Genomic DNA, 26,658 nt, shown 5'->3' on the forward strand with positions numbered 1-26,658 from the left:
CCATTCATCGTTTATAAAAATACCGGTTGTATTTTGCACTTTAGCAAATAAGTTTTCGAAATGATCTTAGCATATCTCTCCTCAGTTCGATCGGCAATTATGAAGAGAAGAATGCGAATAATAGAATGAACGTAACCTTTGCCAGGGCAGCAAATGGATGACTGCGAACGAATTGAAATGTGGTTTGCCAAACGATCGTGGTTCACCTCATTCGTAGAATCGCATGCCATGAGCACGCAAAAAGAAACGATGGAATGCCAACACAAACTTGTGAGATTCGACGAAGGTTGGTTCACCTGGCCATGCCAAAATTAGCCCGGCCCATTATTGAGCCCAAAAATGATAGAGAGATAGGGAGGCATTCCAGGAGCTATGAATTGGGATTTGGGAGAGTGATTTGCTTCATGACCTTCAGACCCGCTGTGAAGAGGGAGGTGAAGGCATCCATTTTGGGCTTGGGTAGAGATATCCCCACTTCTATCCCGCCTTTGACATCTCTGCTCTCGTGCAACGAGATGGCCCTGCTCTTATCGATCGATATATCCTCTATCTTCCTGGGCCTTCCCCACCCGAAATCCGTGTCGTAAGGTCCACTTTGGGCGACCCGGCGACGGTCACATGGAGCTCCGACTCGGAGAAGGCCCTCCAATCCGAGATCCACCGCTCCGCCTCTGCGAAAAGGTCCTTGTCCAACCTCTTGACCGTGCTCCCTAGCGCATTCGCAGCAACGACGATGCCGGTCTCTCCCACCAGCTCGTGGGCCACAGCCTCGGCCCGACCAAACCCGACGCAGTTGCCGAAGTAAGAAGCGGGCACGGGATAGCCCAAGCGGGTGAGGCCGCCGGCGATGAATCCGAAGTAAACCGGGCCGCGATGGGTGGGTCTTGGATCGTTGTCGTGGGCCCGAAGGGATAAATGGGCTTTCACCCAAACGACCCAAAGGAACGCGCAGGTGAGAACGTAAGGAGACAGATGGGGCGGGTGGGGGAGATTCCCGGCGTTGCATTGAGAGAGTATCCACCTTCGGATGCACGCCATGTCAGTGGCGCCCACAGCAAAAGTGGACCGGACCATGTCGGGGAAACCGACGCCACCAAGAACTGGCGAAGGAGGGGCCTGCCGTCTGCAGTTCCACCACTCGAAGAGGAATCTGTGGAGGAGGCCGCGGGGATCCCTGAGGACCGTCCGGTCGTAGTAGGGAGGGGTGCCGAAGAACCCGCGGAGCGGTGGGTGAGGAGGGGGCGAGGAAAGCTGGAGGGAGAGGGAGGCCCAGGCCTTGAGGAAGAGGTTGAAGGTCCGGGCGTCGGCGACGACATGGTGACAGGCGAGCCCGAGGCAGAGGCCGGAGTTGGGAAAGACCGTGACTTGGGCGGCGAACACAGGGACGGGGGCGTCGGAGGAGGAGTCGGAGATGGGGGCAGGAAGGGACGAGAGGGTGGAAAAGGGCGGCGTCTCTGGGGCGGTGGGTGGAGAGACGGCGAAACACGTCGTCGTCGTCGTCGTCGTCGGCGGCGGTGCAGGTAGCGACGGTGAGGGAGACGGCGGGGGAGGAGGAGAGGAGGAGGGGAGGGCGGGGGTGGGGGTGGCGGTGGAGAAGGAGGCGGGAGGAGAGAGGGAAGGAGAGGAGGAGGGAGCGGGAGAGGGAGAGCTTGAGGAGAGGGAGGGTGGAGGAGGAGAAGTGGGAGAGGGAGTGGGGGTAGGAGTAGAAGAAGAGGGGCTGGGTTGGGGGGAAGAAGAGCCAGGGGATGTCCATCATGCTCAGCCCCACCTCCTCCGCTCTCTCTTCCTCCAGCCGTCCGGTGGCGGGTGGACTGATCTCGCAACGCTCCACCACTTCGACATCGACACCCATCTTGCCTCTCTCTCTCTCTCTCTAGAGGGTTGACGGAGGTGAGGGAGTTGAAGTTTTTTGCCTTTAGTTACTGGTAGTGAAGAAATGGAATGAAAGGTCAGATACAGTTCGTGGACCTCACCTGTCCTTACTTTATTCGATATTTGTGTTAGCTCCTGGTTCAGGACCACCTGCGCTCCCAAAGAGTAAGCGGAAGCGAAGGGCCTGCATGTTAAGCTTTCTCTTCCCTGATTTTTTGGTTCATTTGTTCCCCCAAATAGCAAAAAAAATAGAAATTCATTTCATAACATCAACTAATTTTTCTTATTTCATATAATAGAAAAATAGTCTGGGAATAGATTTAAAACTTAAACAAGAAGTAAAAAAAAAAAAAAAAAAAAAAAAGTAACTTCTTATTTCAGAGAATAATTTTTAAAAATAAGTTTTTCTTTTTTTTTTTTCCTTTCTTTTTCTTCCCCATTGAGCAACAAGAAAAAGAGAGAAAGAAAAGAAAAATCTAAAGAACTATTAAAAAATTTAAAAAATTCAAACGCTATAAAAAAATTATAGGTCGTACCAAACACATTTATATTTTTATAAAAATTTTGTATAATTATTAAATACGTTTTTTTTTTTTTTTGTTTACTTAGAAATTATTTCAGGAACAAAAATAAAAAAAATGATTATTTTCAAAAAATAATTATTTCCCGAAATGAAAATATTACCAAACCTACTCTAAGTGGAGTCAAGGGGAGACGAATTCCCACGCTTTCCACGCTTTTCCGCATGGAGGGGCTACAGGGAAAAGGGGGAGTACGCTCCGCCGGACAGTAGCAGCACTACTTTTAGAAAATGACGTAAAGAAGCGAATCAAAATATCGATGGCAATAATGGCATGCCTAGTCTAATCATCCCCACGCGGCTTCACACAACAATAACATCATTATTATAATTATTGACTCTGACGGAGGCCTGCTGCTCCTGCTCGGTTGGCTTCACATAATTCAGAGGCAAATGACGCGGATGGGCCTCGAAGGACTCCGCTCCCACTCCCCACTCATTCCACCCATTTTCATTCCCCGCGCGGGAGCTCCCTTTCTTCGTTTCATTCGGGCCAAAACTGCCCCAAAAACCAGAGGTCGATCCCCCCCCCGGTGTACGTAAAGTCTCTGTTATACATGATGCAACCTCCTCCGGAAGAGTCCCTAGGCCTGCATATCTGTTTTCCAGAGCGCTTAGTGAGTTCGGCAATATTAACCTCCCAGGAGTAATCAATTCTTTTACCATGGAGATGAAGAAGATGGCATGCACACTTCTGCTCCCCAACTCCCCCGCGAGAGCCATCGTGGCAGCCACCGAGCGCTACCTTGCCCACGGTCAGCTCTTTGGTCGATGCCTCCCTCGCGTCATTCCTCGCCTGCAACTTGCGTTAGATACCATTTGATTTATTAAACAAAGAAAAGAAAAAACTCAGGAAAAGAAGCGGAAAATCGAGGGGGATGGTATTGGATTGGAGAGAAGGGGAATGATAATTGCTTCGGCGGAATACGTATTTTGCTGGAACGGCGAAATGAAGGCGATGGTTTCATTCTTCTTGTGGGTCGTTCGTTGGATCTTTGTTTCGTCTTCTCTTGACAAAAGTCCGGGTCAAGCATTAAGCAAATTCATGGTGTCGACGTCGCTGGGGGGTGTCGATCCAAGCCCATTTCCAATCCCAATCCCAGGCCCAGGCCCAGGCCCAGGCCCAGGCCCAGTATAAGGACATGCAGTCCATAATGTCTCCGAAACAACAAAACACAAACGACTCACGTCTCCTTCCTTCCTTCCCTTCTTCCTTCCCTTCCAGTTGATCTCGCCGGCTGCTGCAGCGGCGATGTCGGGTCTGTTAGCCCGGAGGTGCAGGGGCTCCAAGATCAAGCTCCTCGCCGCCACCCTCCTCCCTCCATCTTCCTCCATTAACCCCCGCCCTCCTCCTCCCTCTCGGCCTGTCCTCCCCTCCTCTCGCCGCCATCATCATCCCCATGTCCATCCTCCCCTCCGCTCGTTCCTTCCCCCGGCCTCCTCCTCGCCCTACTACTCCACCACCGCCTCTCCCTCCCCTTCCGACAAGCCTCCCCACCCGACCGCCTACCCCAGCCAAAACCCCGACTTCAAGCACCAGGAGATCGAGGGCCCCACCGTCGAGCGCGACCTCTCTGCCCTGGCCAACGAGACCCGCCAGGTGCTCGAGGATTTGATGAAGACCCTCTACAGCTCCAGCAAGGCGATCGCCGCTCTGGGTCTCGCCCAGCTCGCCCTCGGCGCTTGGATCTCCTACCTCACCCGCTCCTCCCCCATCTTCGAGGCCTCCCTCCTCGGCTGCGTCGCCTTCGGCTTCCCCTTCTCCCTCGCCTTCCTGCTCCGCCAGTGCGTCAAGCCCATCTACTTCTTCTTCAAGATGGAGCAGCTCGGCCGCCTCCAGATCCTCACCCTCTCGCTCCAGGCTGCCAAGAGCTTGAACGTCTTCTTCGTCCGGGCTCGCGGGGTTTCCTATTTTTGCGTTGCGGCTCTCTCCTTAGGTGTCTTGTTCACTTTGCTCTCCAAATGACCCGCCCCCCCCTCTCTCTCTCTCTCTCTGTTTTGTTTTTCTTGGCATCCTTTTCGTTTCCCTGGCTTCTCATATCTATATACACAGCACACGATTCGTGGGTTTTTACCAAATGGCTGGTCCTTCCCTCTTACATAATTTTGTGAGGAGTAAGAAGCGCCAGAGGTTTTTGGCTGTGTGGCCCCTGACTGCTGTGGAAACCATATATAAGTTGCCCTCAAAATCAAGTCCCTACTTGCAATTGCGGGTTCATTCTGTCGAAATTGTAGCCTGTGAGAACTGCCTCCTCAATATGCTTTCTAATAGATGGTCTTTTTACTCTATACTTACTTTAGCGTGCTGTGGTGAAAGTTGAAGATGATGACAAATATATGGCTGCATACATTGTCCTAGCTTTTTTCTGTACAGTTTTGCTGGATGTGGCAGCATTATGCTAGACTGGACAGATTGCCTAACCGTTTTGCATCCTCCCTAGACATCCTATTAGTTGCCCTCATTGTAAAGTAGCAAGCTCTGGATCAACCTTCGGCCAGTAGATGTGGATAATCCATAGGTATTCATTCGTCTCTGTTAGTATTAGTAGTAGTGAGATATCATAAGGTGCCTTATGCAATGGCTGCCTTTTTACCCGATTACTCTTGTTATCTCTGTGGGTGTTCCGCAAGGCTGGCAGAGGGCCAGTATATGTCCAAGTCTCCTCTGTCTCTCTTTAATGAGTTAAGTTGCAGTGGCAACTTTCCAAAAGCAGATGAAAACTGTTCATCTAGGCTGGTAGATTACATTTCATTGCGTGTTCAATGGGAAGCACCTAGTCTTTGTTTTGAGTTCGCCCAGAAGTGGCATTTGGCAATACTCTCTCGAGTGACTGGATATGATTGTGTAAGAGTAGAGGTTAAAGGTGGTTTGCCCGTCTGCTGGGCATGCCCCTCAACTCTAATGATTGCTTGCTCTCCTTATTGAATTGTTCGTTGTATGTAAGGTTCTTGGAGTGTTAGATATACGTACCGGACAAGGCTCCGGACAATCTTCTTTCTTCTCTGTAGTTTGTACCACTCTCTCGTGCAAATGGTCCCTTACATATCAAATGGGCATGGCACCACATTGTGAGGCGGAATTTTCCCATGTTCCCAGGGCATGAAGTCAAAATTGATCATGCTGTGTCTTTTCTGATCACGAGGTTATGACCTTACGAGTATGTATGTTTCGTCCGCTACATTTAACGAGTCGTTGCCCCATTTCATTAAAAAGAACTGAAATATGGTAAACATGATACTTGCGTTGGTTGTGGCGACCTTTATACACTTAAGGGCATATTTACTACAGCTTAGATGGGTGTACCAACTCCGAGTGTACATCATTGTCTATGTGCTAGATTACACGAACCATTCCCAGTGAACTAGCGGGAGTATGGGACATTGATGGTTGTGAATCTTGTGATCCCCTCATTGACCGCAAAATCTTTTCTTATCAGTACCTGTCTCCTCTGTTTCATCATTCCACTTGACAGAACAAGTCATGGCCAGAAAATCTTGGGCAGAGCGGCAACTAGGAACTTCATTTGCACAGAGACCATCACAAACTCAACTAATTCCAACCATTCAGCTTCATGTCTGAACGGACGTGAAGAGGCATAATACAAGCTATAACTACGATGCGATTATAGTTCTTGTTCTCAGTCTCGACTAGATCCCTTATAGATGACAAACCGCCTTAAGTTGACATCCAATTTAATTCGGCTTCAAACGTCCCAATGGTTGTAATGACACGAAGAAGCAACAAGTGCAATGTTGCCGTTGTCTCTCATCCCAAGATGCCAAATGGATATCACAGTTTGTTTTCAGTGACATGGCAACTAATGTCACTACAAAATGCACATAGCAGTTTAAAAGGTGCGAGATACAGTGTGAATGGCACTGTATCTCAGCAAAACATCCAACACGCCAGATTGCATTTTCTTTCTGCCATCTTGCATCCGCTAAACCTCACATATGTATTGACGAGTGCAAGCAACCTTATAATCAAGTAAATAAGCAGGGCAAAATTAAGAAATAATTCTTTCCAAGTTTTGTAGAGAGCCATCTTGAAGTGGCGTTCCAATATCTGAACGTGCATTTCGGCAAATCATCTTCCTCTATGCTTTTCTTTTTCTTTTTTTCACATCTTTCTACTTTTTTACCATCCATAAATTCTAAAAACAAGAAGAAGCCGGTCCAAGTCCTTACATCAAAACAAGAAACCGAAGAGACCTACCGATCCCTATCCCTATTCACATATTACAATCTCGTCTCTTCATATAAATTGGGAAGAAAAAAACCAAGCCGCCAGTGAATTACCCAGAAACATCACATATGCCAAAATCGCATCAACGCTTTCCGAAACCCTCTATCCTTCAGTTGGAAGATCAAAACTTTGTACGACCCAAGAAAGATGATGTCCCTTCATGACACGCCTTGCCTAAACATGCAAGTATAAAGCTGCGTTTCAAATTTGAATGGAACTGGATTGAGCGGCTTTAATTGTCTCAGAGAGAAACAAGTTGAGGCATTTTCTGCCATTAACTTCCTCGAGCACAACTTCACCAACAAACTATGTTCCGCCAGTGTTCTCACTAGGTTTCGACTCGGTACGCACATAGGTAAATCTCCGGGCACCGAAAAAGGGGATGCTATTGGCAGCAACACTACTCCCACCTTCTGCAGGAGTGCCCTGCGCATCCCGCTTCCACTGCAAGCTCCTTGCACCAGGTCTGATAGGCAGACGAGACCGGAATGCACCTGGAGTTCCTCTTGAAAATGGAACTCTGGAAAACCTTGCATAAGGAGAGGAGGCCCTTACAAGCCGTGGCCAGGTCATTGGAGAAACCTTCTGAAGAGTAGTATTCCGCTTTACAACCTGCAAAAAAACATATAGAATAAGCAAAAGAGGAAAAAAGTTGTTTCCAGAAGCAAGTATTTGAGGAAAGGAAGAATTAAATACAAGAATTTTCCCCATAAAATTGCTAAAGAGACGCATAAATAGACCCCAAACATGGACCAATGAGCATCCCCCAAAGACAGCAGCGCCCCATCAATTTTTTTAAGTGTTACCACTTAACAAGATCACCCAGACTAAAGAAACTTCTACACACTTAACAGCAGCAGTCAGCAAAATATGATGGGGCCTTTCATGTAACACTCCCCTATGCTCACCAATCGCCAGCTTGTATCCAGTGCTAGCACTCTGAATAGTTCCTCAAACTCCACCAAAAATGAAGAACCAAGAACATGCTCAAGGGACCATAATGATTGTTTAGCAAGGGAATGCAATCAACAGAGGCCAGATGCTTTATGGTTCACATGACTACGTATTTGCAACAGAAACTAAGACAGATCATAGCACATGACAAGTTTATAGAGTCCTGAATGAGTACCCTGAGAACCCGTGACATAAAGGATGACCCATCCAAAGAAAGTGCACCATCTGCTGCCTCTTTCTTTGTGAACTCCACAACAGCTGATCTGCTTAGTAATGTGCACCAAGTAAGAAACACAGACGAAAACAATATCGCTCCACAGTTAAAAGAGTTCAAATCACCAAAATGAGACAGCAAAGGCATTCAAACTGCTTACCCTATTGGTTGTCCGGTCGCTGCATCAGTATTAATTATCACTTTCAGTACTTCACCAAATTTATTAAAGTGCTGAGAAAGACTATCCTTGGTGGCAGCAGTATGAACCTGTACATGAATGTATGACCATCAGTGAGAAGCTTACTGCGAAAAAAGGAAACATTTACTAAGGACCCAAAAGTCGATTATTACATTGCTCACAAAAACAGTCCGAGAATCAGTGTCCTCCAAAGAACGAGTTGCAGAATTTAATCCTGTAAATTAGGAAAAAAAAAATCAAAAAGAAGAACTAGAATGGATCTAACTTTCCAATTTAAAATAAACTGAAGCTGAAAATATGTAGCATAAACTTTTATTGAAAGCACGATTGTTCAAATCCTGGTGGAACAATGAATTCAAATTGTTTGCATATCGTATGATAGATAGAATGGTAATATTGGAAAGAAATGAAAACCCACCAGGAGTTGATGATAGCAGTTTCTGAGAGTCTTTGAGAGCATCTGCAGCAGATTGTGCCTGTGCATCATTAACACCCCAGAGACCAACAGTTTCAGCACACATAATAAGCAGCTAATAGATGCTTACTACTAGGAGAAAATAAAATTGGAGACTCGAATGAGCATCTTACATTTCCATTAGCAACAGTGATGGGTTTGTTGTTCCCTATGACCTGGCCATCAGATTTCTTTGCCACTGCCAGACTTCCTCGTGGAGGGTGCTGGTTGTCCAGCTTAGTAGCATCATGTCCAGCATGTTGATGAGGAGGGTTCCGTGAATTTGCATTCACAGGAATGTTAGCCATCTTATGGGAAGAATTAGCTGTCACAGGCAGTTGCTCCATATTCTTTTTCCTTTTAAAGCTAATATCTTCTTCAGCGGTCTCTGATATACTGTACTGCATCATAATTGAATCTTCATGCCTGCTTCCACCATGTATGTAAGTCTGAGGAAGATCAGAATGCCTGGCAACTTTTAGTTCATCATACCCTTCATTGTCTGATATATAGTCATATCCAATAGTGCTTTCCCTCTCCATCATCATCATATCCCCATCATAGCTTTCATCATAGTCCAGTCTTTGAGGCTTACTTGAACCGGAATGCTTTAAAGTTTGGTCTAAGTCTTCGAATTCTTCATCTTCAACTGCAGCAACTTCTCCAACAATCTCAGGCTCTGAAACCGGCACTCCACGACTTAGTCTATCGAATACATTTCCTGAGGGTTTTACTTTCCGCACATCTCTGGCAGCTTCTGCCACAGCTTTAATCACTGTCGCCATGGGATTTGGCACCCTTGCGACTGATCGGACTCTTGGAGGCCGATCAACTACATCTTCGGAGGACGTTGAAACCACAGAACGAAGTCGCTTCAAAGTAGACTCTCCAGCAGAGTCGGAAGGTCGGGAAGTTGCTACAGCATCTCGCACAGCAAATTGCAGCAACCGCCTAGGAGCATCGATGATTTGAGAAGTCGAGTCCCTCTGCGGAGAAGCAAAGTGGATCAATTTTCCTCAAGATATAGAAAAGCAGGCAAAGTAACTCTTGAGAGAGTAGGAAGAAGAACTATAAAGATTTATTATTCGATAAATATATCCACAGAAAATTCGCATGATCCACTGAAAATATACTGTCCACTGTGAATAGGGGAAGCCTATTCGGTAGTAAAAATTCAGAAAGTTCATAAGCCTGAGGAGAAGAAATGAAAGGCACAACAGATATGGAAGAGAGTTTGAAGAGCAGAACCATTGCAAGCAAACTAATAAAACAGATGGACAATCAAACCCATTTCTCGATTCAATAGAAGCTAAAAGAGTTGAATAGCATCTAAAATAAGGAGAGGTATTTGAAAAGCAGGTCCAGGAAGATTCACTAAGTCAATTCGGTAGCTCCTAGAGTCCAAAAGGTAAGCAAGGTAAGAAAGTAACTAGTTAGCTCTAACAGTACGCAAGATCTCCACGTAGGAAATAAGGGAGAAATTGTTTTGATTTAAGGCGGATCCCTTCTTTTTTTTGCAAGAGTAAACATCCAATCAAAAAGGTCATCTTTTTTTTTTTTTTTTTTTTTAGGTTGGATGCCTTAATTCCTTCATTTTCAGAAATTTTCTCCCATAGAAAAATGAATTGATTTTAAAGCGACTTTCAAGTTTTCTTTTAATGCCCCAGTCCAGAATTCGCATCATTACACAATCCAAACTCCTATATTCTATTCGGTGGGCTCATTCGACACAAATCGTTTGCATGGCTCCTAAGTGATAAAGGAAGGAAGAACTCATCTTTTTCTCTTTTTTGCTTACCTTTCTCGCATATGTCTATATTCATTTGCACCCCTAAGAGGCTCTAACCAGGGCCTGGAATGAATGTATAATCATGGCATTGACTCAATCATCAGCTTATAGATTTTAAGTTCATAATTCAAGGCAAGGACCACGACCTGAGAGCCCATTAGACACTGTGGAAGGAAAATCCCTCCTCACATAATTGGAGGTTGCGCATAGGCAGGGTCCACATTGCATGAAAGGGAAAATGACAGTGAACTTTTGGCCATTAGAGAAGACCTGATCTAGAAGAATGATTGAAGGGCAGACCAATTGATAGCACATAACAGAGATAATTTATGTCATAAGCAGAGATGATCTATTTATTAAATAACACCTTAACACTGTAGATTCTGATAACTCCCCTCCCCCCCAAAAAAAAAAACTGTAGATTCTGGATTCTGCAAAAAACTAGCCTATGGGGCAAATGAACTGCACACTAAAGAAAAATGACAAGCTCACTACCTATATGAACAGAAATATCTGCATCTAAACGTAACTAAAGAATGTTAAAGAATTCCCATAGAAGTGTTGATTAAATGAAAAGTTCCAATTCATAAATGTTGCTCTCCTATTTCTATATTTTGGAATTCTGTATTTTCACTAAGGAGGCATAAATGGGTGCCAATATGCATTGGAAAAGAAATTCAGCCCCTACGGACAATTCTTATGAAAAAACCCCTTTAGTCTGCAGTGGATGATCTTTAGCCTGAGTACAATGCTAATGTATACAATCAGTAAAACAGTCCTTCAAGAAACCGTTGGAAGAATGCAAAAGAGAGGAAAGCAGAGCATGACGTACAAAATGGAAATATGTATGATTGTGATTGTATCAAAGAATCAAGCACATCATTTCAGTTCCTTCAGCCCTCAAGTCAAGAAAGATAGAAGAGATCATAAAAAGAAAGGTAGGAAACCTAAAACATCAGTAATAGGGAGAAGACGCATGGTTTGAAGGGGAACATGACTCCAAGAGATTAGCACCACTGACAATGCAAATTAACACCGCTCAAACTTAGTGTTAACTAACAAAATATCCTCTAACTAGCCCCACGCAAATATGGAAATTGTTTAAATAAGGCAAGTAAATGCAATTTTGCAACAACAGTCCTGACTTTGATACTATTGTTCATTAGCAGGCTATGCAAGATATGGACATAAGCTACCTTCAGCTAAAAACACGGATAGGCACACACCCTAGGTGCCAGTTGATCAATATACTTAGTTCAAGAAAAGGAGGCAAAAACCAAGGCAGACGCTTTAAATGGCATAAGATTGTTGAGTAACTTGCAAAACTGAAGCTTAGAAATCACACACCTTCAAATACTGCCGTTCATCGGGTCGGCTCCTTTTCCGCTGCGTTGCATGTTGAGGAGAAATGGACCGTCTCACATGATGGTCCTTGTGCTGAGATTTTGCCTCCTCATGCACATGTTTGCTCTCTGAGCTCCTGAGAGGAGGCGGTTCACCAGCATCCGCCATTAGTCCTTTCCATTCCCTATTGCGGCGACTTCTCAATAAGTTACTCGATTTTCCCTTTTCAGATTCAGCATCTGGGTTTTGAGAATCTGCTCTGTCAGGTAGTTCCTCTGACAACGGTTTCTCATGTAAATCATTGACATCAGGTTCCTCAGGCTTTATGTACAGATCCAAATTGTTGGCCAAATGATCCCACAACCTGACAAAAGAAAACGTAAAACATCATGTCAGGGGGCGATGTGGGGGGAACTGTTCAATTGCACGGATTGACAATATCTAAGGGAAGAAAATAAAGGCTACCAAGATATGAAAGAATCACTATCATCTCCCAAGAAAACTTCCAGCTCATTCCTTGCTTCATCTTTGCGCCTGCCATTCCTCAATAAGACAACAACGTATTCCTGACAAAGCAGATCAACAAGTTAAACAACACACCGACAACGACAACATTCAGCCACCATGGTTGTAATTGAAAACGGGAATGTATAGCTAGAAGATGAGCTCGGGGTCATCAGCCCTAGTTTGAGAAAATCATTTCACTGAGACGAGAATGCCATCAAGTCGCAACGCAACAGCCAGAACACCAAAGTGGGAAAAGGACGACAAGGTCGAGAAACGAAATATTTGTAGAGAGGAAACAAAGAAAGAATAGAATCTGGATTTGCAATATCACATCAAGAGAGTACGAGACGAATAAACTCTAAGGATGACAAGGCGTGCGATGACGAGGACGACAACGATGAATCCGGAAGCTATCTCCGTATCCAAACATCTATAGAAATGAAGAGGCAGTCAATCAGCTATCGAATTCCCCAACACGACGTGTCCCAGATAGTAATGCTCTCAGCGCAACACTCCAGTCACAATTCTAAATCGAGCAGTAGCATTCGAGACGGAAACGAAGTGATTCTACGGAGGAGATAGAAGAACAGAACGGGCAGAGAGAGGGCAATTAAGGGAGAGAGAGAGAGAGAGAGAGACCACAAGAGTGTCGTCGGCGTAATCGGGCATGAAGTCCTTGAGCTTGACCTTGACGGTCTCCCAGAGGAGGGCGGCACCCTCGCCACTGAAGTTGACGTTGAAAGTGCGATCGTCATCAACTCGATCCATGGCTTCCCCCGCAGCCGCCATCCGGCGATCAAACCCTAGAACGAAGAGGACCCGAAAGAGAAACGGCGGGAGGGAGGGAGGGAGGGAGCAGTTAGGCCCCGAGGAATCGGGCGGCGGCGGAGGAGAGGCAGTGGGAAGAAGGAGCCGAGGAGACGCCGGGGTGTGGCTGCGGCGGTGGCGTCGGCGTCGGCGGTGGCGGCATCTACGGAGCCGCGCCCAGCCCAGTGGGAAATGGAGAGAGATTTGGTGCCGTCGGAGATTGCGACCAACCCATCCAAATGAAAATCCCCAATAAATTAAAGAAGAGCCTCAAAATGGGAAATTAGGAAACGCACGCACGCACGCCTTTTGCTTGATTTCTCATCGGTGCTGTGATGCTGTCCTTTGCTTCGCCCCTAACCCCTTTGCCTTGCCGAATGCAGCAACAGCGCCCCAAAAGCAGATGCACCACTGTAACGATCGAGAGAAAGAAGGGCCCATACACCAGAGGCCCATCAATAATATTGGGCTCTATCCAATGGGCCCGGTACGATCGTCCCGTAAGTCCGCTCGGCCCATTCACCGTTTCACCGTGTTCATCTTCCTCCTCTAGCAGCTCCCCTGGAGCTTGCCGGGTAAGCTTTTGAAATTGCCGCCATGTCCTGACTGGATCTCAAACGTTGCTTCCTTCCGACTCCATTTCTACCAGCCCCCGAATTTACGATCAGCCATCCTTTCAAGTGTCTGACCGAGGCTTCGCATCGCCGCCGCCGCCGCCGTTAGCTTCCCCCGCCGCCGGTAAGTTTCCCATCCCCTTCGTGTCATTCCGTTCTCGAATTCCTCCTCTTTCCGCAATACGCTGGAGTCAGCTTCCTTCGCGCGCTAGCCTATTTCTGGATCGTGGATCTTCGAGAGGTGTTTGTTAATGGCCCAATGATAAGCAATTCCTCCATTGAAGAGGCACATTTCGCGTTCTCCGCTTTTATAGAAGAATGAGCATTTGGCGTTGGCAACAACGAGCCCTAACCCCGAGGCGGTCTTCCTCTTCCTTCAGCTAGGGTCTCGATTCGAACCTGTTTCTTCCTGATTCGGGGGAAATCCTGTGCTCAGCCGCCGTCCCACGACGGTCCGCTTCTTTCTTCTCGTGCCGAGTGTCTTAGCTCAACCGTAGTTCTCTAAGTTGCAAGTACCGTATTTGGTGCACTGAGTATCTGCATTGTCATGACAATGAATGCGATTGTGAGGGAAATTGGCAAGAATTCATTCCTTTCAAAATTTCTCACTTTCCCCTTCTGTCTTTCCTTGTTCTTCCTCCTACCTGTTGTTCATCCCAAGTGCTTCTCTTTTCTTCCGTGATCAGCTGGAGTTAGCTGCTGAGCCATAGTAATGCACGAGCATGTGAAATGTGGACACTAGAAAATCCCGTGTGTGGTTGATATTCTTGCCACGATAGATGATGTAGCACTAGTCAGAACATCATTGGATTGTGATTCAAGATTATAGAAATGCGTGGATCCACCAAGTTACACTAGGCCTGTGAAACTATCATTTAAGGCAGTAAATATCGCTCTCGCTCTCCTTATTCATTCGTGGTCTATACAATGCAGATATTTGGCCAATTGGTAGTCCCATCTGAAGCATTATTTGTATTGGCTTTCTCTATTTTCGGACTTCGATTTGGCCTTTTTTATGATCTGCTCGAGCCCATGGTATTACAGGCTTTGCAGCTTAGGATGCTTAGATCAGCTGTCTATGGTTTTGTGCGACAAAGAGTCCAACTTGTCACAATACCCTGCACGTGTCGATTGGTGTCTTGCTTCTTTAATTTTATGTTTTGACTGCTCGTGTGCTTAACATTCTCTGTCTCTCCAGATGGACAAATACGACGATAACTCTCCAAAAGTAGGGATTTCCTTAGACCATGATGATGTTAAGCATGTCTCAGGCCTTAGCACTATATTGGTTGCCTCCATTCAGGAAGCTAAGGACAGAATATCTCAGATAGAATATATATTCTGCAGTCAACTTTACCCAAATTTCCAGTCGAAATCCAGAAGCTTGCAGAAAATTTACTCAGAGGCCATGGAAGCTGCTGAAAATGCATGGAAAGAGAAGGAAAGTAATCTGTTACTTCAAACAGAAAAACTCTTGCTGGAAAAGGAGCAGGTCAGCAAAGAAAACCAGTCTCTGAGAAAGGAAATGGCGAAGCTGTCTAGGGAACAGGATGAGAGGTTGAAGGAGTTGGCTGATGAACAAGAGAACCGGCAACTTAAAATTGACGAGCTTGAATCTGAGCTTCGACGAAAGACTAAGGAAATTGATGAGGGGATAGATCTCCAGAAAAAGTTACTGCAGTTAGTTCAATCGAATACTTCTGCATTAGCTATCAAAGGGAAAGAAACAAAAGAGCAAGAAGAAAAGACAAGAGCCCTTCTTGCTAAGCAAGAAAATCTGGAAAATATGGTTAAGGCACTTAAAGAAGAAGTCAGAAAGAAAACTGAGGAAGTAATCAGGGGAAAAGACTTGCAAGCAAATTTAATGAAGAAGATGGAATCGCAAGCGTCTGAAGTTTTTGATCAAGAACAGCTGTTGCTCCATTGCGAAAAAGAAAAAGAGATACTGATGACCAGATCAAAATGCTTGGAGGAGAAAATAAGTGAGCTTGAGGAAGAGCTTAGGAGAAAGGCCCAAGATGTTGGAAGGAAATTGAACGAAGAATTGCCTGAAAAGAGTGATTCGGGTCGTTTAGATGGTATGATTAATGAGAAAGAATCGCAGCAATTTGAAGAGAGACAATTTTTATCGTGCAAGGTGAAGAATCTAGAGGAGAAAGTGAATGACTTGCAGGCGTGTCTTCGACAAAAGAGCAGCCATACTGAAGGAGGTTCGGAAGAGAATCTACTTCAACTGGTTAAATGTAAAACTTCAGAATTATTGTCTGAGAGGAAGAAGAAAAAAGATTTGTTTGATGCCTATAAAAGGCTGAAGTCTCAGTACAATTACCTCCGTACAAAGCTTGGTCTTATAAATGAGGATAAACTTCCACAAAGCAAGTCATTTGAGGAAGAGGACATAATGAGGTGCCCACAGAATCGACCTTCGGCGTCCTGTAAGGCTTCTGTTCTTTTTTATCCTGGCAGTGCATGACAATGACTTTGAATGGCTTTTATTGGGTTTACTGAAACATTCATTCCATCTTCACATCTGGATTTGAAGTTAAGATGTTTTCGATCATGACTCCTTGTACTATTTGGGTACGCATGTGGAGATGTTTGTTGTAGCATTCATGCATGGGCGTCAAAGTTGCGTGGCCTTGGCAGTAAAAGCTTTTTCTTTTTTTCCTTCTTTAGTTTTGGGGTCCCACCCCCTGTGATTGGCGTCTCTTAGACCCCACTTGCGCGTGTCCATTTAGGTGGCAATCAAACTCTTCACCTCCCCATTCCAAAGTGGAATGGTGTAGGTGACCGAACTCCATGCCCAGGCCCTCCTACTGATGACTTTACCTTGTATTGCAGGCCTTGAAAATGGTGATCTGAATACTGCTGTTTTTGGTTGTGGGGTCAAAGTGAAAGAGGAGATCAGTGTTGAAGATCACTTGGAGGCTGACAAAGGGATTGGACCAATAAAGAACTCACGTTCCCTCTCACCCAGCTCAAAGTACATTGCATCAAAATGTCAAATTGGTGAAAAATCCACAGCCGCAGTGGGCACAAAGCGCAATGCATCAGATTGGAGAGATACTAGGTCCAATCAACCTTTAGGAGGGCCTGATCCTCATGATGATTTTCTGAATACACCTTTCGAGAATGTTCAAAGGAACTTGAATGAAGCTGCAAATGAAGAAAACCGACGTTCTCCAGCCCATAATATGAAGGAAATAGATCGAAGCTTCTCAGATGACGAGACACAGGACATGAATGTTGATCCTTGTCCTAAGAAGCAGCAAGTGGCAGCACCTTCTGCTGGCAAACAAAGTTTTAAATATGTGGAACCTGTAAGAAGGAAAGCCGAGCGGGAAAATCTAAAAGGAGTCGAGTGCAGGCAGTGCAAGAAATTTTATGATGCCGTTCTCCCCGATGATGAAAGCAAAGATAATGACAATAATAAGAGGAATTTGCGCTGTGAGCATCATGATGGCGTGTCCCGGCATAGGTATAAATATGTTCCTCCAATGACTCCTGAAGGATTCTGGAACATTGGCTTCGAATCTGAAATGTAATGGTCTTTTCAGACAGAAATTGATTTATTCAAAATTGGCACATTTTCATGCATGCTTTGCTTCTACATCTACATTGCGCCATTTGAAGGCAATTTAGTGGGACTTCTTTTAGACCATTTCTATTTCTTGGGCAATTTTCTTCGTTCCTACCTTCAAATCCAAAGGCGGGAATCAACCTCCCACCTTCCTGTTTATGACAACAGAAACTACTGGGCTGCTGGCCTCGGAAGAGCCTGAAAGATCTCTTACCTCTCTTCGGCTGAAAATTTTGCCATCATTTATGAGTTGCCAATATAAAACTTGCTTTTTAAAGTACCTTGATAAGTTTCCATAAGTTTTTAAACAAGTGAGGTTCATATATTTGGTGGTTGGTTGGTTTAAGCACCCAACATTATGATCGTGCTCCTACTACGTGACATAGAAAACAAATTCTGCTGCTAGTGTTTTGTATCTATAATTGTTTAATTTTGTTAAGAATAAAACGGGTTCCTATATTGATAAGAAACCTGCTGAACTTTGTATAGTTTGTCGATGGAGCTAGTTAAGCATCTATGAAACTGCTTCGTTATACCATGTTAACATCATCGAAGTAACATGGAAAATCAAATTTATTACGGCATATGGTCATAAGAGCAACAGAACTCCATGAACATGACTCACCAGGATGCTGGAGGAGGTTTGTCATGTCTGGCCTCACGACTTTGACCGGGACTCATCAGCCTAAATGCTTCAACGTGAACATGACTGGGAGGAGGCTCATCATGTCAAGCCCCAGGATCATGACTGGGACTCATCGGCCTGATTGCTTCAACCTGACCATGACTTGGAGAAGGTACAAGGTGTCCAACTCCAGGACTGTGACCTGGAACGGTAGGAGTTGGAGATGTCCCGCATCCGGGGTTGTCTTTAATGACTGAGAATGTTAGTGTCCTCTTCGGACATATCATCACCTCATATTTTCCACTGATGGACATTGAGGGGAAATAGCTCTTCTCCAGCTTCCATTTCCTTCCATCAGTTACTCCGAGGGCAAAAGAGAAAATCAAAGCCAGTGCAAGGCTAGGAATAGTTGCGCCATGTGGAGTCATCGAGAATCGATGCAGGGAGAATCCTGCATTACTCGCCTCGCCTCGACTAAGAACATAAATAGCCTTTTGTTGGTTACTATATGGGGAAACGTAGGATGGTACTAATATCCTTGCCATGCGTGGGAGATTCGATTTGTTGATTATAGTTGCGTTGACTTAAACAACAAATCCTCTTCGATGATGCAGCAGCATTCAAGAAACTTTATTGCAGCTCAAGAGGGAAACGAATTTGTTCTTTTTCGATCTCAATCTATCTCTCTTCCTAAAAATGAATGAACAAAAATGATCTTTCGTCCTTCATGAAAATATTTCATCATATATTATTATTAATTAATTTTTTTAATTGATTAATTATTTCAATCTAATCATATATTTTCCAATAAAAATTAGAATTTTGTTAATTTTTTATGGCTTACATGGCAGAGAGGAGCATGTGGTGATAAGGGGTTGCCGACATAGAAGGTCGTGTTATCGTATTCTTTTGAATCTTTGGTGGGAATAATGTGGTTTACGGCGGCTGTCGGCTGCAACCCAATTCCTCCAGCACAAAATAATAATAATAATAATAATAATAATAATAATAATAATAATAATAATAATAATAATAATGTAGGTTAGGGATACGAGTGAATAGGAAAAAAGTTCACGGGCAACAGTATAATTTCGAGAAGTTTCTGGGGGAGAATTCGAAAGATACATGAAAGGTACGGGGGAGCTCGGATTTTCTGGCGCTGCAATATAAGAAAGGGTGTGCTCGCGCGAGTGCCTCACGTTCCGTGCACCTTCTCCTCCTCCTCCACCACCTCCACCTCCTCCTCCTCCTTTGTCTGCGTTCGTCGTTCCAGATTTTTGGGTCTCGCCAGCCACAGATTGTCGTCGCTCTCGCTCCTATCTGGTACGGCTCGATCCGTGGCCTGTTCAGATTGATCGGGACTGGCCGTGCTGTTGAATCGCGATCCTCTCGGTCACTCGGAGGTCAGTTCGGTTGGTTCTTTTGATGAAAAATCCCCGACCAATTTCTACCGTCCACCTTGATGTTTGCATCTTCCGTTCGCTGTTCGTGCACGCGATCGTCCGTTTCTTTTGCTTTTGCTCGCCTAATTGGTTATTTCTCGTGTCCTGCTATTCCGCTGATGTGCCCTGATTAGCCGATGATGATTAGGGTTTGACATTTGTTCGCCGTCGGAGTTGCATTCTCATGACGGAGGGGTCCTGTTCTTGTCTGAATGAGAAATAGGGCAGCCCCCAGATCCCCTATAATCGTGCCTCTGAAGTTCCTGGACTTCGCGGCTCCTCCCCCCCAACCCCTTCTTCTTTGTACTGCTTGTTAGGATAAGCTGCTGATTTTGTCGACCTGGCTGATGAATCCGCCGCCTTTTAGTGCTGCGTGTTTGTGCTTTTCTGTTCGCTGCCACTTGCCCTTGATTTCTTATTCTAGTGAGACATGGGAAGAAACCTTGTCTTTTATCGAATCCAGCGATTGATTCCGTGAATGGTGTGGTTCTCATCCGTTAGGTTTTTTTTGCAATTTTCTTGTGGAATTTCCTTTACATTTCTTTTTTCATTTCAAAACGTTGGGTACAATGTCTAAGTAGCTTGAAAGCTTGTTTGGAAACAGTGACGTCCGGTTTACAGACTTAGCTCAGTTGGTTGTTTGCTCATGGAAGAGGAGGCGCCTTCTAGCCTTTTCGTAAATGATGGTTCGTTCATGGAGAGGTTCAAACAGCTTCAACAAGAGAAAGCAAAGGATACAAGTGCCCCATCGGGAGATCCTAAACAGAGTTCGGTTGTATCCAGATCTTCGAACCCTAGTGCTGCCAAAACACCTTTGGATGGCAAGGCTAATAATTCTGGAAAGTCCGGTCAGCCTTTGTCCGGTGGTAAACTTGCATTCAGCTTGAAACAGAAGTCAAAGCTTGTTGCACCTCCAGTTAAGTTAGCTGCAGATGAGGATGAAGATGATGCTGATGCTAGGAGTCATTTGGGTGACACGTCAGTTAAACGGCAGAAATTAAGCAAACAAGATGCCTATGGGGAATCATCTGGACATGATGATGTTGGTAAATACCACTTCATGAATATAATTTTGTGTGGTCAGGGCTGTGATGGGAGGCTTTTGCTTGGATCAACTTTCTTGTCAAGGAATGGAACGACGAGATTGATTCAAATAATCAGCTAGTCATGAGATTTTCTCTCGTGTTTTGGTATCTTGTGGTAGAATTTGCTTTTCTTCAATGACAGCAATGATTCATCGTATTTGGAGCTTATAGTGAATTGATAGTACATGCTGTTTGTTGCTCATTATTTTCTCTTTATGGATGCCTCGTTCTTTATTCTAGGTTCCCCTTTTAATTTATGCTTCAACTGTTCTTTCACCTTCAGATTCTGATTGATTGCTTCTTCCTTTTCTTTTATTTTTGTTTTGGGAAAAAGAAAAATGCAAAATTTTAAGGAAACATTGTTTGGCCTTTACTCCACTTGTCTTTTCTTCTAATCTTCGAGATTGAAACATTGCTTAGAGTCTTATGTTTTTCGTGGTGCTTGTCTGACACTCTTTGTTGTTTTGTAGTTAGTTGCGCTTGATGTTTTGGAAATCTGAGTAGAACATGTGAAAACAAAATGTCTTTCGGTGACGTGCTTACTTGGTTGCACTTTACTGGATAAGTTCAGAGAAGAAGCCCCCATTTTGCTATCTCTTTTGTTTCTTTAACCTGATGGCCAATATATGATGTTTTCTTATAATTCTTAAAAGTCTTTAGTCCTTATGCCGTTGAGGTGTGCTCTTTTAGTAAGCTCAATACAGGAGTAATTCCACCCAGGGTTTATGGAACCTGGTTTGGGAGTCATGATTACTTATTTACCGTAATGAAATGTGCTTTAAATGTTTGATTTTGGTTGATATAGTCCCCTTTATGCAATATTCTATCCCTAATAGGTTCATTTCTCATAAGCTGTTTAAAGGAGAGCAAAACATTCTTGAATATTTCTTCCCTCGTGAATGCAGCTTTAACCTTAAGTACCTACCAACATTGGTGGAAAGAGATGTTCACTGAAAGATATGGAATATGTGGCACGCCTGCTACAAGAGTAGTTTGCATTCTCTTGTTCATGCTCTCGGTATTAATCAGTTTTGTAAGTGACGTGCAGCACCACCTTCCCCAAGAGATCCTACAGTAAAGAAAGTTGCGGACAAATTAGCCAGTTTTGTGGCCAAAAATGGAAGGCATCTTGAAGACATGTCTCGCCAGAAAAATCCCGGGGATACTCCATTCAAGTATATACATTCATCTAGAACATAGCTCTTGTTTGGCTTCCATGCGGTGCCTAGATACATACTCATTCCATCAAGTCTTTTTCAAGCACACGAGCAAATGGTGATTTGCCATTGCCTTTGCCAGCATGTCTCTAATGTTTTATACTATGCACAGGTTTTTATTTGACAAAACCTGTGCTGATTACAAGTACTATGAATACCGGCTTGCTCAGGAGGAAAAAGCCCTTTCTTTACAGAGCAAGGAACCCCAGAAATCTCGCAATGGTTTGTGCTATCCTGCTTGAATGTTTTTCTTTTTCGTAGTTGAATGTTATGCCATTGTCTTAGCTGGTTTGATGTCATGGATGTGCACAAATGATTGGTTTCCGTACTTCCATTGCTTTTGTTCTGTTTATGCCATGAAATGGTGTAGATAGATCAGATTATATTATTTCCACCATTTTTAGAGGTTAAGAACATGAATCTCAGGCATGTAATTAAGTGTAAAATTAACTTCATACGTGTGAAGATGAATTTTTCTTGAAGTATTTTTGTATTTCAAGAACTTAACTGAAAATGAAATCTAAACATAAAGTTGGAACAGCAAAAGTTGCAAAAAGCATACTGGAATTGCTATCAGAACTCAAGTTGAAGTGTTTCAACTTTTACCTTCTGCTTTAATCGCTGGTCGAACGCTCTATAGCAGTTATAGCACCTATGTAGGGCAAAAGCTCCCTCAAGCACCCACTTAGCCCGACCGTTCAATCTCATGTTGTTGAGCACTTTCTGTTTGATTGTTTTGCTGTATGTATCATATAGTAGAGAGCACACGTGGAGTATCTTGTACATTCTGGAGTTTCAGATCGTTGTAATTGTCGTATCTTTGCTAATGCAAAAGTAGAATATCCGTGTACTATCTTTGCTAGAGCAAAAGTTGAATGTTTTTGTGCATGGGATAGAAAAAGAACGGGATGTGCAAGTGAGTTGATTTTAGATGATAATATCATCAATAGAGCAAGTAGGAGTAAATGGATTATCATGGATTATTGGACCAGTCAAGAAAACCAGTCTAAGAGACCTCTCCTGAAAGTTATGAGGTGGTTTCTTTGCATTTTAGATTTCATGTCATGCTGATACTGCTCGTTTTGGCTGTGCCTTTGCATTTCTGTATTTGCAGCTTACATTATTTGCTATCAGTGCATCTTCCATTCTATTAATGGTTGAATATTCCTTCGCAAGTCATTCAGAATCTAACTGAGTCGCTTTCTATCTCATTCTTGTTTTTGTTGGTTATTTGGGATTCTTTGCTGTAAATTTCTTTAGTTGTTTTAATCTCCTGTTTACCTTTTGCAGGCGGAGTAGTTATACCAGAGTCAAGATCGAATGCTGGCTCCCAAAGGATCAACAGCCAGGCCAACCGCTCAAATTACCAAACTCCTGCTTCAGCATTGTATGAAGCTACAGATGGTTCTGGAGTTGCTTCGGATAGGAATGGTGATTACACATTTGTTTCACTTGCCATGTCATCTGATTTTGGCTTAATTTACTTATATACTTCCTTCCAGATAAGTGACAAATATGATCATCTGATGTTTGTATGTAAGATAATAAAGTAAAATGGAGCAGCATCTGAAAAGCTGAATGTACTGAAACCATTGATTGCTTCGCTTACATTATAGTTATGCAACGTGGTGCCTTGTATCACATTCTAAAAACTTGTTAGATGTAATCATTGTCTTTAAATCAAATTGATTTCAGGTTGTCTTCGAATCTAATGATGTTATTTTACTTGAAACGACTCAAAATTCATTGACTAGCGAGTGGTGTTATTATTTGAATATCTATGTGAGTACTTTGTGGTTAAATTGCAACATACTACAGAGACATTTTGCGGTCCATGCTTTATTGGCATTTTTAAGTGAGCACAATTAAGCATGTTGTTTGATCAAGTTTTGTTGAACACAGTCGAGTCAGGTTCCACAGCAAGTGCAGATCCTGTAGCAATGATGGAATTTTACATGAAAAAGGCTGCCCAGGAGGAGAGGAGGAGACAACCTAGACAATCGAAAGACGAAATGCCTCCACCTCCTTCTCTTCAAGGTTAGCTTTTCAATTCCTTGCGAGCGGGTGTTATTTCTGTTTTCTTGTGTCTTGCCATATGCATCTTAGTTGCGATGACATATTTGTGTTTTGTTTCATAGGAACCTCCAAGAAAGGTCATCACATGGGCGACTTCATTCCTCCAGAAGAGCTTGAAAGGTTTTTGGCTTCATGTAATGATGCCTCTGCCCAAAGGACTGCTAGAGAGGCTGCTGAAAGGGCCAGGATTCAGGCTGATAATGTTGGCCATAAGCTTTTGTCAAAAATGGGGTGGAAAGAAGGTCTTTTTTTTCTATTCCCTATGGCTCTTGGTTTCATTCCATCCAGAAGATAAGGCAGTTTTGATGTAGCTAGATCCTTTTGTTATGATAAATGCTTCACTTAAGCAGCTTAATCATGTGTGCATGATGTACTGAAGTTTTCATCTTCTCTGTGCATATGAATGTGTCTTTGTTAAGTACCATTTATAGCTTCTAAGTGGCTTGAGTATGGGGAAGCTTCATGTCCTGTGACATTTAAGCCAACAATGGTGGAGGATGAGGAATTCGTCTTATAGTGTCTGACTTCCTAATTGCATTCGTTATCGCTTATGATCCGAGGGGAAGAGGCTAATTGGTGCACCTGGCTAATTGAGCAGGTGAGGGTCTTGGAAGCTCCAGAAGTGGTATTGCTGATCCAATCATGGCTGGTGAAGTGAAGAAAAACAATTTGGGCGTTGGTGCTCAGAATCCTGGAGAGGTGGCGCCAGAAGATGATATATATGAGCAGTATAAAAAGAGGATGATGCTCGGATATCGATACCGACCAAACCCTCTGGTACTGAACTCCTTACCTTATTATTTGGTGTGTGAGCCTTTCAAACCTTGTATTTGTGAACTGACCCGTGCTGCATGCCGTTTTGCTCCTGCAGAATAATCCTCGAAAAGCATACTACTGAACAAGTTCAGTCTTACCTCTTTGCAAAGACTGGTGGATATTGTTACAGTTGTCCGGAGCTTTCGGGATAGAGATGAAAGTTTTTTATGTCTATTGTATTCGTCTGGATTTGCTCTATTGGATTTCTTGCTTCTGAAAATCTCCTTTGGGCGCATAATTTGGTGACCCTTGCTTCTTCTTTTTTTCCTTTGTTTTTTTTTTTTTTGGGTTTTTTTTTTTTCGGGGAGGGGGGTGGTGGTTGGGTTTGGTGAATTTGACATTATTCTGTAAGGGTTTCTGACGATGCAACATCGATCTTCATTTGTACGTTCAGAGATGAATGTGCTAATGCCCCATCATTTGCTGGGTACTCTAATTGATGTCAGTTGACGCTTAGAAATGAATCCCCTGCTCTAAATTCATGGAAAAGCATAATTATTGCAATTTGTGTAGACTATCGCAAGGATGTCAAGCTGATTTCAATGCTGCGAACGAGTTTACATTGGTATCATTCACTGGTATCATCCGTACTTTGAGAGGGGAGCTGGCATTAATTCGTGAGGCACCGTTGGTTGAAAATTATTGGCTAACAAGAGAAGGGTGTGAAAAAGGCAAACAAGAGAAGTGCGAGCGAAAAAGAAAGCAATGACAATAAAGATGAGCTGAATTCGTACCATATGGTAGCATCCGCCAAAATTTCAGACAATTTATTTTCTTGTTTTCCATGCTTCTTGCTGTATTATCTTTGGAAAGATGCTGGTTGATCATCTGAATTAAGGCCGAACACGGTCCTCTTTATATGCACTGAGACTTTCAAGCGAAAAATTTATAGCCGTTGGAGGACTTTGCGTCCATATTAATGGTGGGGGATGAATTTAGCATTGTATTTCCTCTAGATTCTTAGAGTTCTCTTATTCCAGCGTTCATGTGGCCTGTTTGGGCGTGCTTGTTGTCTGATGATCGAGGACCTTCCACCTTTGAATCCCAAAAAACTGCTTAATGGAAATTTGACATATATGGCCATATCTGAAGAACCTGCAGAAGCTTTCGAAACCTTGATGATTCAAAATAGCTCAAGCTCATGTACTTTCAACAGCTCTGGTATTTCGTCAGACTAAGTTTTTTGTTCCTTTTCCTTTTGCTGGATTATTTTGTTCCACATGAAAATATTCATAGAGAGCACCTGCTTCAAGTCTAGTAATATACACGTCTTGTATTTTTTTATGAGAGTGTCTTCTTTGAACGTGAACATAAGCCACATCTCAGCATGACTTCCTTCCAGAGATTCCACTGTTCAGGCTTAAACGTTTAGCCAACCCAATAGTGGATACCAAAACAAGGAAAAGAAAGAAGTAAACCAAAGCAAGAGAAGTGAAGACATTGAATGGTAGAATGCAAAGATGGCTAAAGCACTTCTTTTATAAACTAAACAAATTGCATAAAGCAGCACTTCGAACAGTCTAAGTTGTGCATAACAAGAGCTGGCTAGGAGACTGCACAGTTTCCTGGCAGTGTCTGGCCCATGACGGTCGAGTTAATTTGCTTTATCTACTTTTTTCCCACTTTGATCAAACTAAGCTGCAGCATCTTTTGTAGGTTGATAAGTTAAACTAGAGACAGGCTAGTGATGCGTGTCAGAGTTGAATGCTGGATGTCGAAAGGATCCAAGGAAGGTTCATAGGCCAACTAGCAAAAGATTAATTTACATGGATGACGTTATCCCATTCGTAAACTGAAAACTACCGAGGCAGTATATTGGTGGAAGAACTGGGTTTGATGCTCTATACTTCTTGAATTTCAGATTATTTTTGTACACGGATATAACAGATCGTTTGAATTCAAGGAGCAGATTTTCTATATACCACTTGTATCATTTATTGACAGCTCAAATTGTTCCTCAATACTACGTAAAAATAATTAAGTGCAGGTTTTCTGCAGCAGTTATTCCACCTTAACTTTAAAACATGGAATACTGTGAGGATAGTTCATTTGCAGAGAATTCTCGCGAAGCTTTTTGGTCCTGTTGTTCATTATATACCTAAATATGAAAGCAACCGCATATAAGGTTCCCCTGTTTCTGTGAACCAGTTTTCTTACGGAATGTTGGCAGGACAATAGATATCGCCTGTTTGCTTGCCTGAGCAATTTCTGAACTAGCTGCCTTAGATCAGATGCTA

General features: G+C 43.6%; 5 protein-coding genes across 6 annotated transcripts; 3 read left to right on the forward strand and 2 right to left on the reverse strand.

Annotated features, from left to right (window-relative positions):
- Window positions 1–158: 158 nt before the first annotated feature.
- LOC104423593 (anthocyanidin 3-O-glucoside 6''-O-acyltransferase) lies at window positions 159–3,175 on the reverse strand. Its single transcript, XM_039302834.1, is given in 3 exon segments — window positions 159–600; window positions 603–1,717; window positions 2,760–3,175. Coding segments are annotated over 3 exon segments (1,761 nt in total). The 3' UTR covers window positions 159–370.
- A 443-nt stretch (window positions 3,176–3,618) lies between these two features.
- LOC104421937 lies at window positions 3,619–5,396 on the forward strand. The gene has a single exon (XM_010034105.3). It carries the CDS (start codon window positions 3,705–3,707, stop codon window positions 4,416–4,418), a length of 714 nt encoding a protein of 237 aa, XP_010032407.2. The 5' UTR covers window positions 3,619–3,704; the 3' UTR covers window positions 4,419–5,396.
- Window positions 5,397–6,436: 1,040 nt separating this feature from the next.
- Window positions 6,437–13,333, reverse strand: LOC104421936. The gene is made up of 9 exons (XM_010034104.3): window positions 12,799–13,333; window positions 12,118–12,218; window positions 11,656–12,016; window positions 8,654–9,505; window positions 8,484–8,541; window positions 8,218–8,279; window positions 8,027–8,133; window positions 7,828–7,915; window positions 6,437–7,310 (listed from the first exon to the last, which is right to left on the reverse strand). The coding sequence occupies exons 1-9, from the start codon at window positions 12,946–12,948 to the stop codon at window positions 7,005–7,007; spliced, it is 2,085 nt and encodes a 694-aa protein (XP_010032406.1). The 5' UTR covers window positions 12,949–13,333; the 3' UTR covers window positions 6,437–7,004.
- A 217-nt stretch (window positions 13,334–13,550) lies between these two features.
- On the forward strand, window positions 13,551–17,216 carry LOC104423592 (protein gamma response 1). 2 transcript variants are annotated; one of them, XM_010036058.3, is made up of 3 exons: window positions 13,551–13,704; window positions 14,779–16,015; window positions 16,422–17,216. In XM_010036058.3, exons 2-3 carry the CDS (start codon window positions 14,779–14,781, stop codon window positions 17,123–17,125), a joined length of 1,941 nt encoding a protein of 646 aa, XP_010034360.2. In that variant the 5' UTR covers window positions 13,551–13,704; the 3' UTR covers window positions 17,126–17,216. The 2 variants fall into 2 exon arrangements, with proteins under 2 accessions (XP_010034360.2, XP_039159328.1); XM_039303394.1 differs by lacking the exon at window positions 13,551–13,704 and having other exon boundaries at window positions 14,450–16,015.
- A 1,751-nt stretch (window positions 17,217–18,967) lies between these two features.
- Window positions 18,968–24,577, forward strand: LOC104421935 (SURP and G-patch domain-containing protein 1-like protein). Its single transcript, XM_010034103.3, has 9 exons — window positions 18,968–19,188; window positions 19,832–20,273; window positions 21,361–21,487; window positions 21,642–21,751; window positions 22,820–22,960; window positions 23,432–23,566; window positions 23,668–23,847; window positions 24,204–24,382; window positions 24,477–24,577. The coding sequence occupies exons 2-9, from the start codon at window positions 19,874–19,876 to the stop codon at window positions 24,501–24,503; spliced, it is 1,299 nt and encodes a 432-aa protein (XP_010032405.2). The 5' UTR covers window positions 18,968–19,188; window positions 19,832–19,873; the 3' UTR covers window positions 24,504–24,577.
- Window positions 24,578–26,658: the final 2,081 nt, after the last annotated feature.

The sequence above is a fragment of the Eucalyptus grandis genome, chromosome 10 (assembly GCF_016545825.1).
Source record: "Eucalyptus grandis isolate ANBG69807.140 chromosome 10, ASM1654582v1, whole genome shotgun sequence".
In the NCBI taxonomy this organism is placed as follows: Eukaryota; Viridiplantae; Streptophyta; class Magnoliopsida; order Myrtales; family Myrtaceae; genus Eucalyptus; species Eucalyptus grandis.

Bases quoted from the DNA above. Each gene is read 5' to 3' on its own strand.
- LOC104423592 (XM_010036058.3), top strand. From the start codon at position 14,779: ATGGACAAATACGACGATAACTCTCCAAAAGTAGGGATTTCCTTAGAC. The intron at 16,016-16,421 runs GTAAGGCTTCTG...CTTGTATTGCAG, and splicing joins GAATCGACCTTCGGCGTCCT to GCCTTGAAAATGGTGATCTG.
- LOC104421935 (XM_010034103.3), top strand. From the start codon at position 19,874: ATGGAAGAGGAGGCGCCTTCTAGCCTTTTCGTAAATGATGGTTCGTTC. The intron at 23,848-24,203 runs GTCTTTTTTTTC...CTAATTGAGCAG, and splicing joins AAAAATGGGGTGGAAAGAAG to GTGAGGGTCTTGGAAGCTCC. The intron at 24,383-24,476 runs GTACTGAACTCC...TTGCTCCTGCAG, and splicing joins GATACCGACCAAACCCTCTG to AATAATCCTCGAAAAGCATA.
- LOC104421937 (XM_010034105.3), top strand. From the start codon at position 3,705: ATGTCGGGTCTGTTAGCCCGGAGGTGCAGGGGCTCCAAGATCAAGCTC.
- LOC104421936 (XM_010034104.3), bottom strand. From the start codon at position 12,948: ATGGCGGCTGCGGGGGAAGCCATGGATCGAGTTGATGACGATCGCACT. The intron at 12,219-12,798 runs GTCTCTCTCTCT...CTGCTTTGTCAG, and splicing joins ACGCCGACGACACTCTTGTG to GAATACGTTGTTGTCTTATT. The intron at 12,017-12,117 runs GTAGCCTTTATT...TTCTTTTGTCAG, and splicing joins AGTGATTCTTTCATATCTTG to GTTGTGGGATCATTTGGCCA.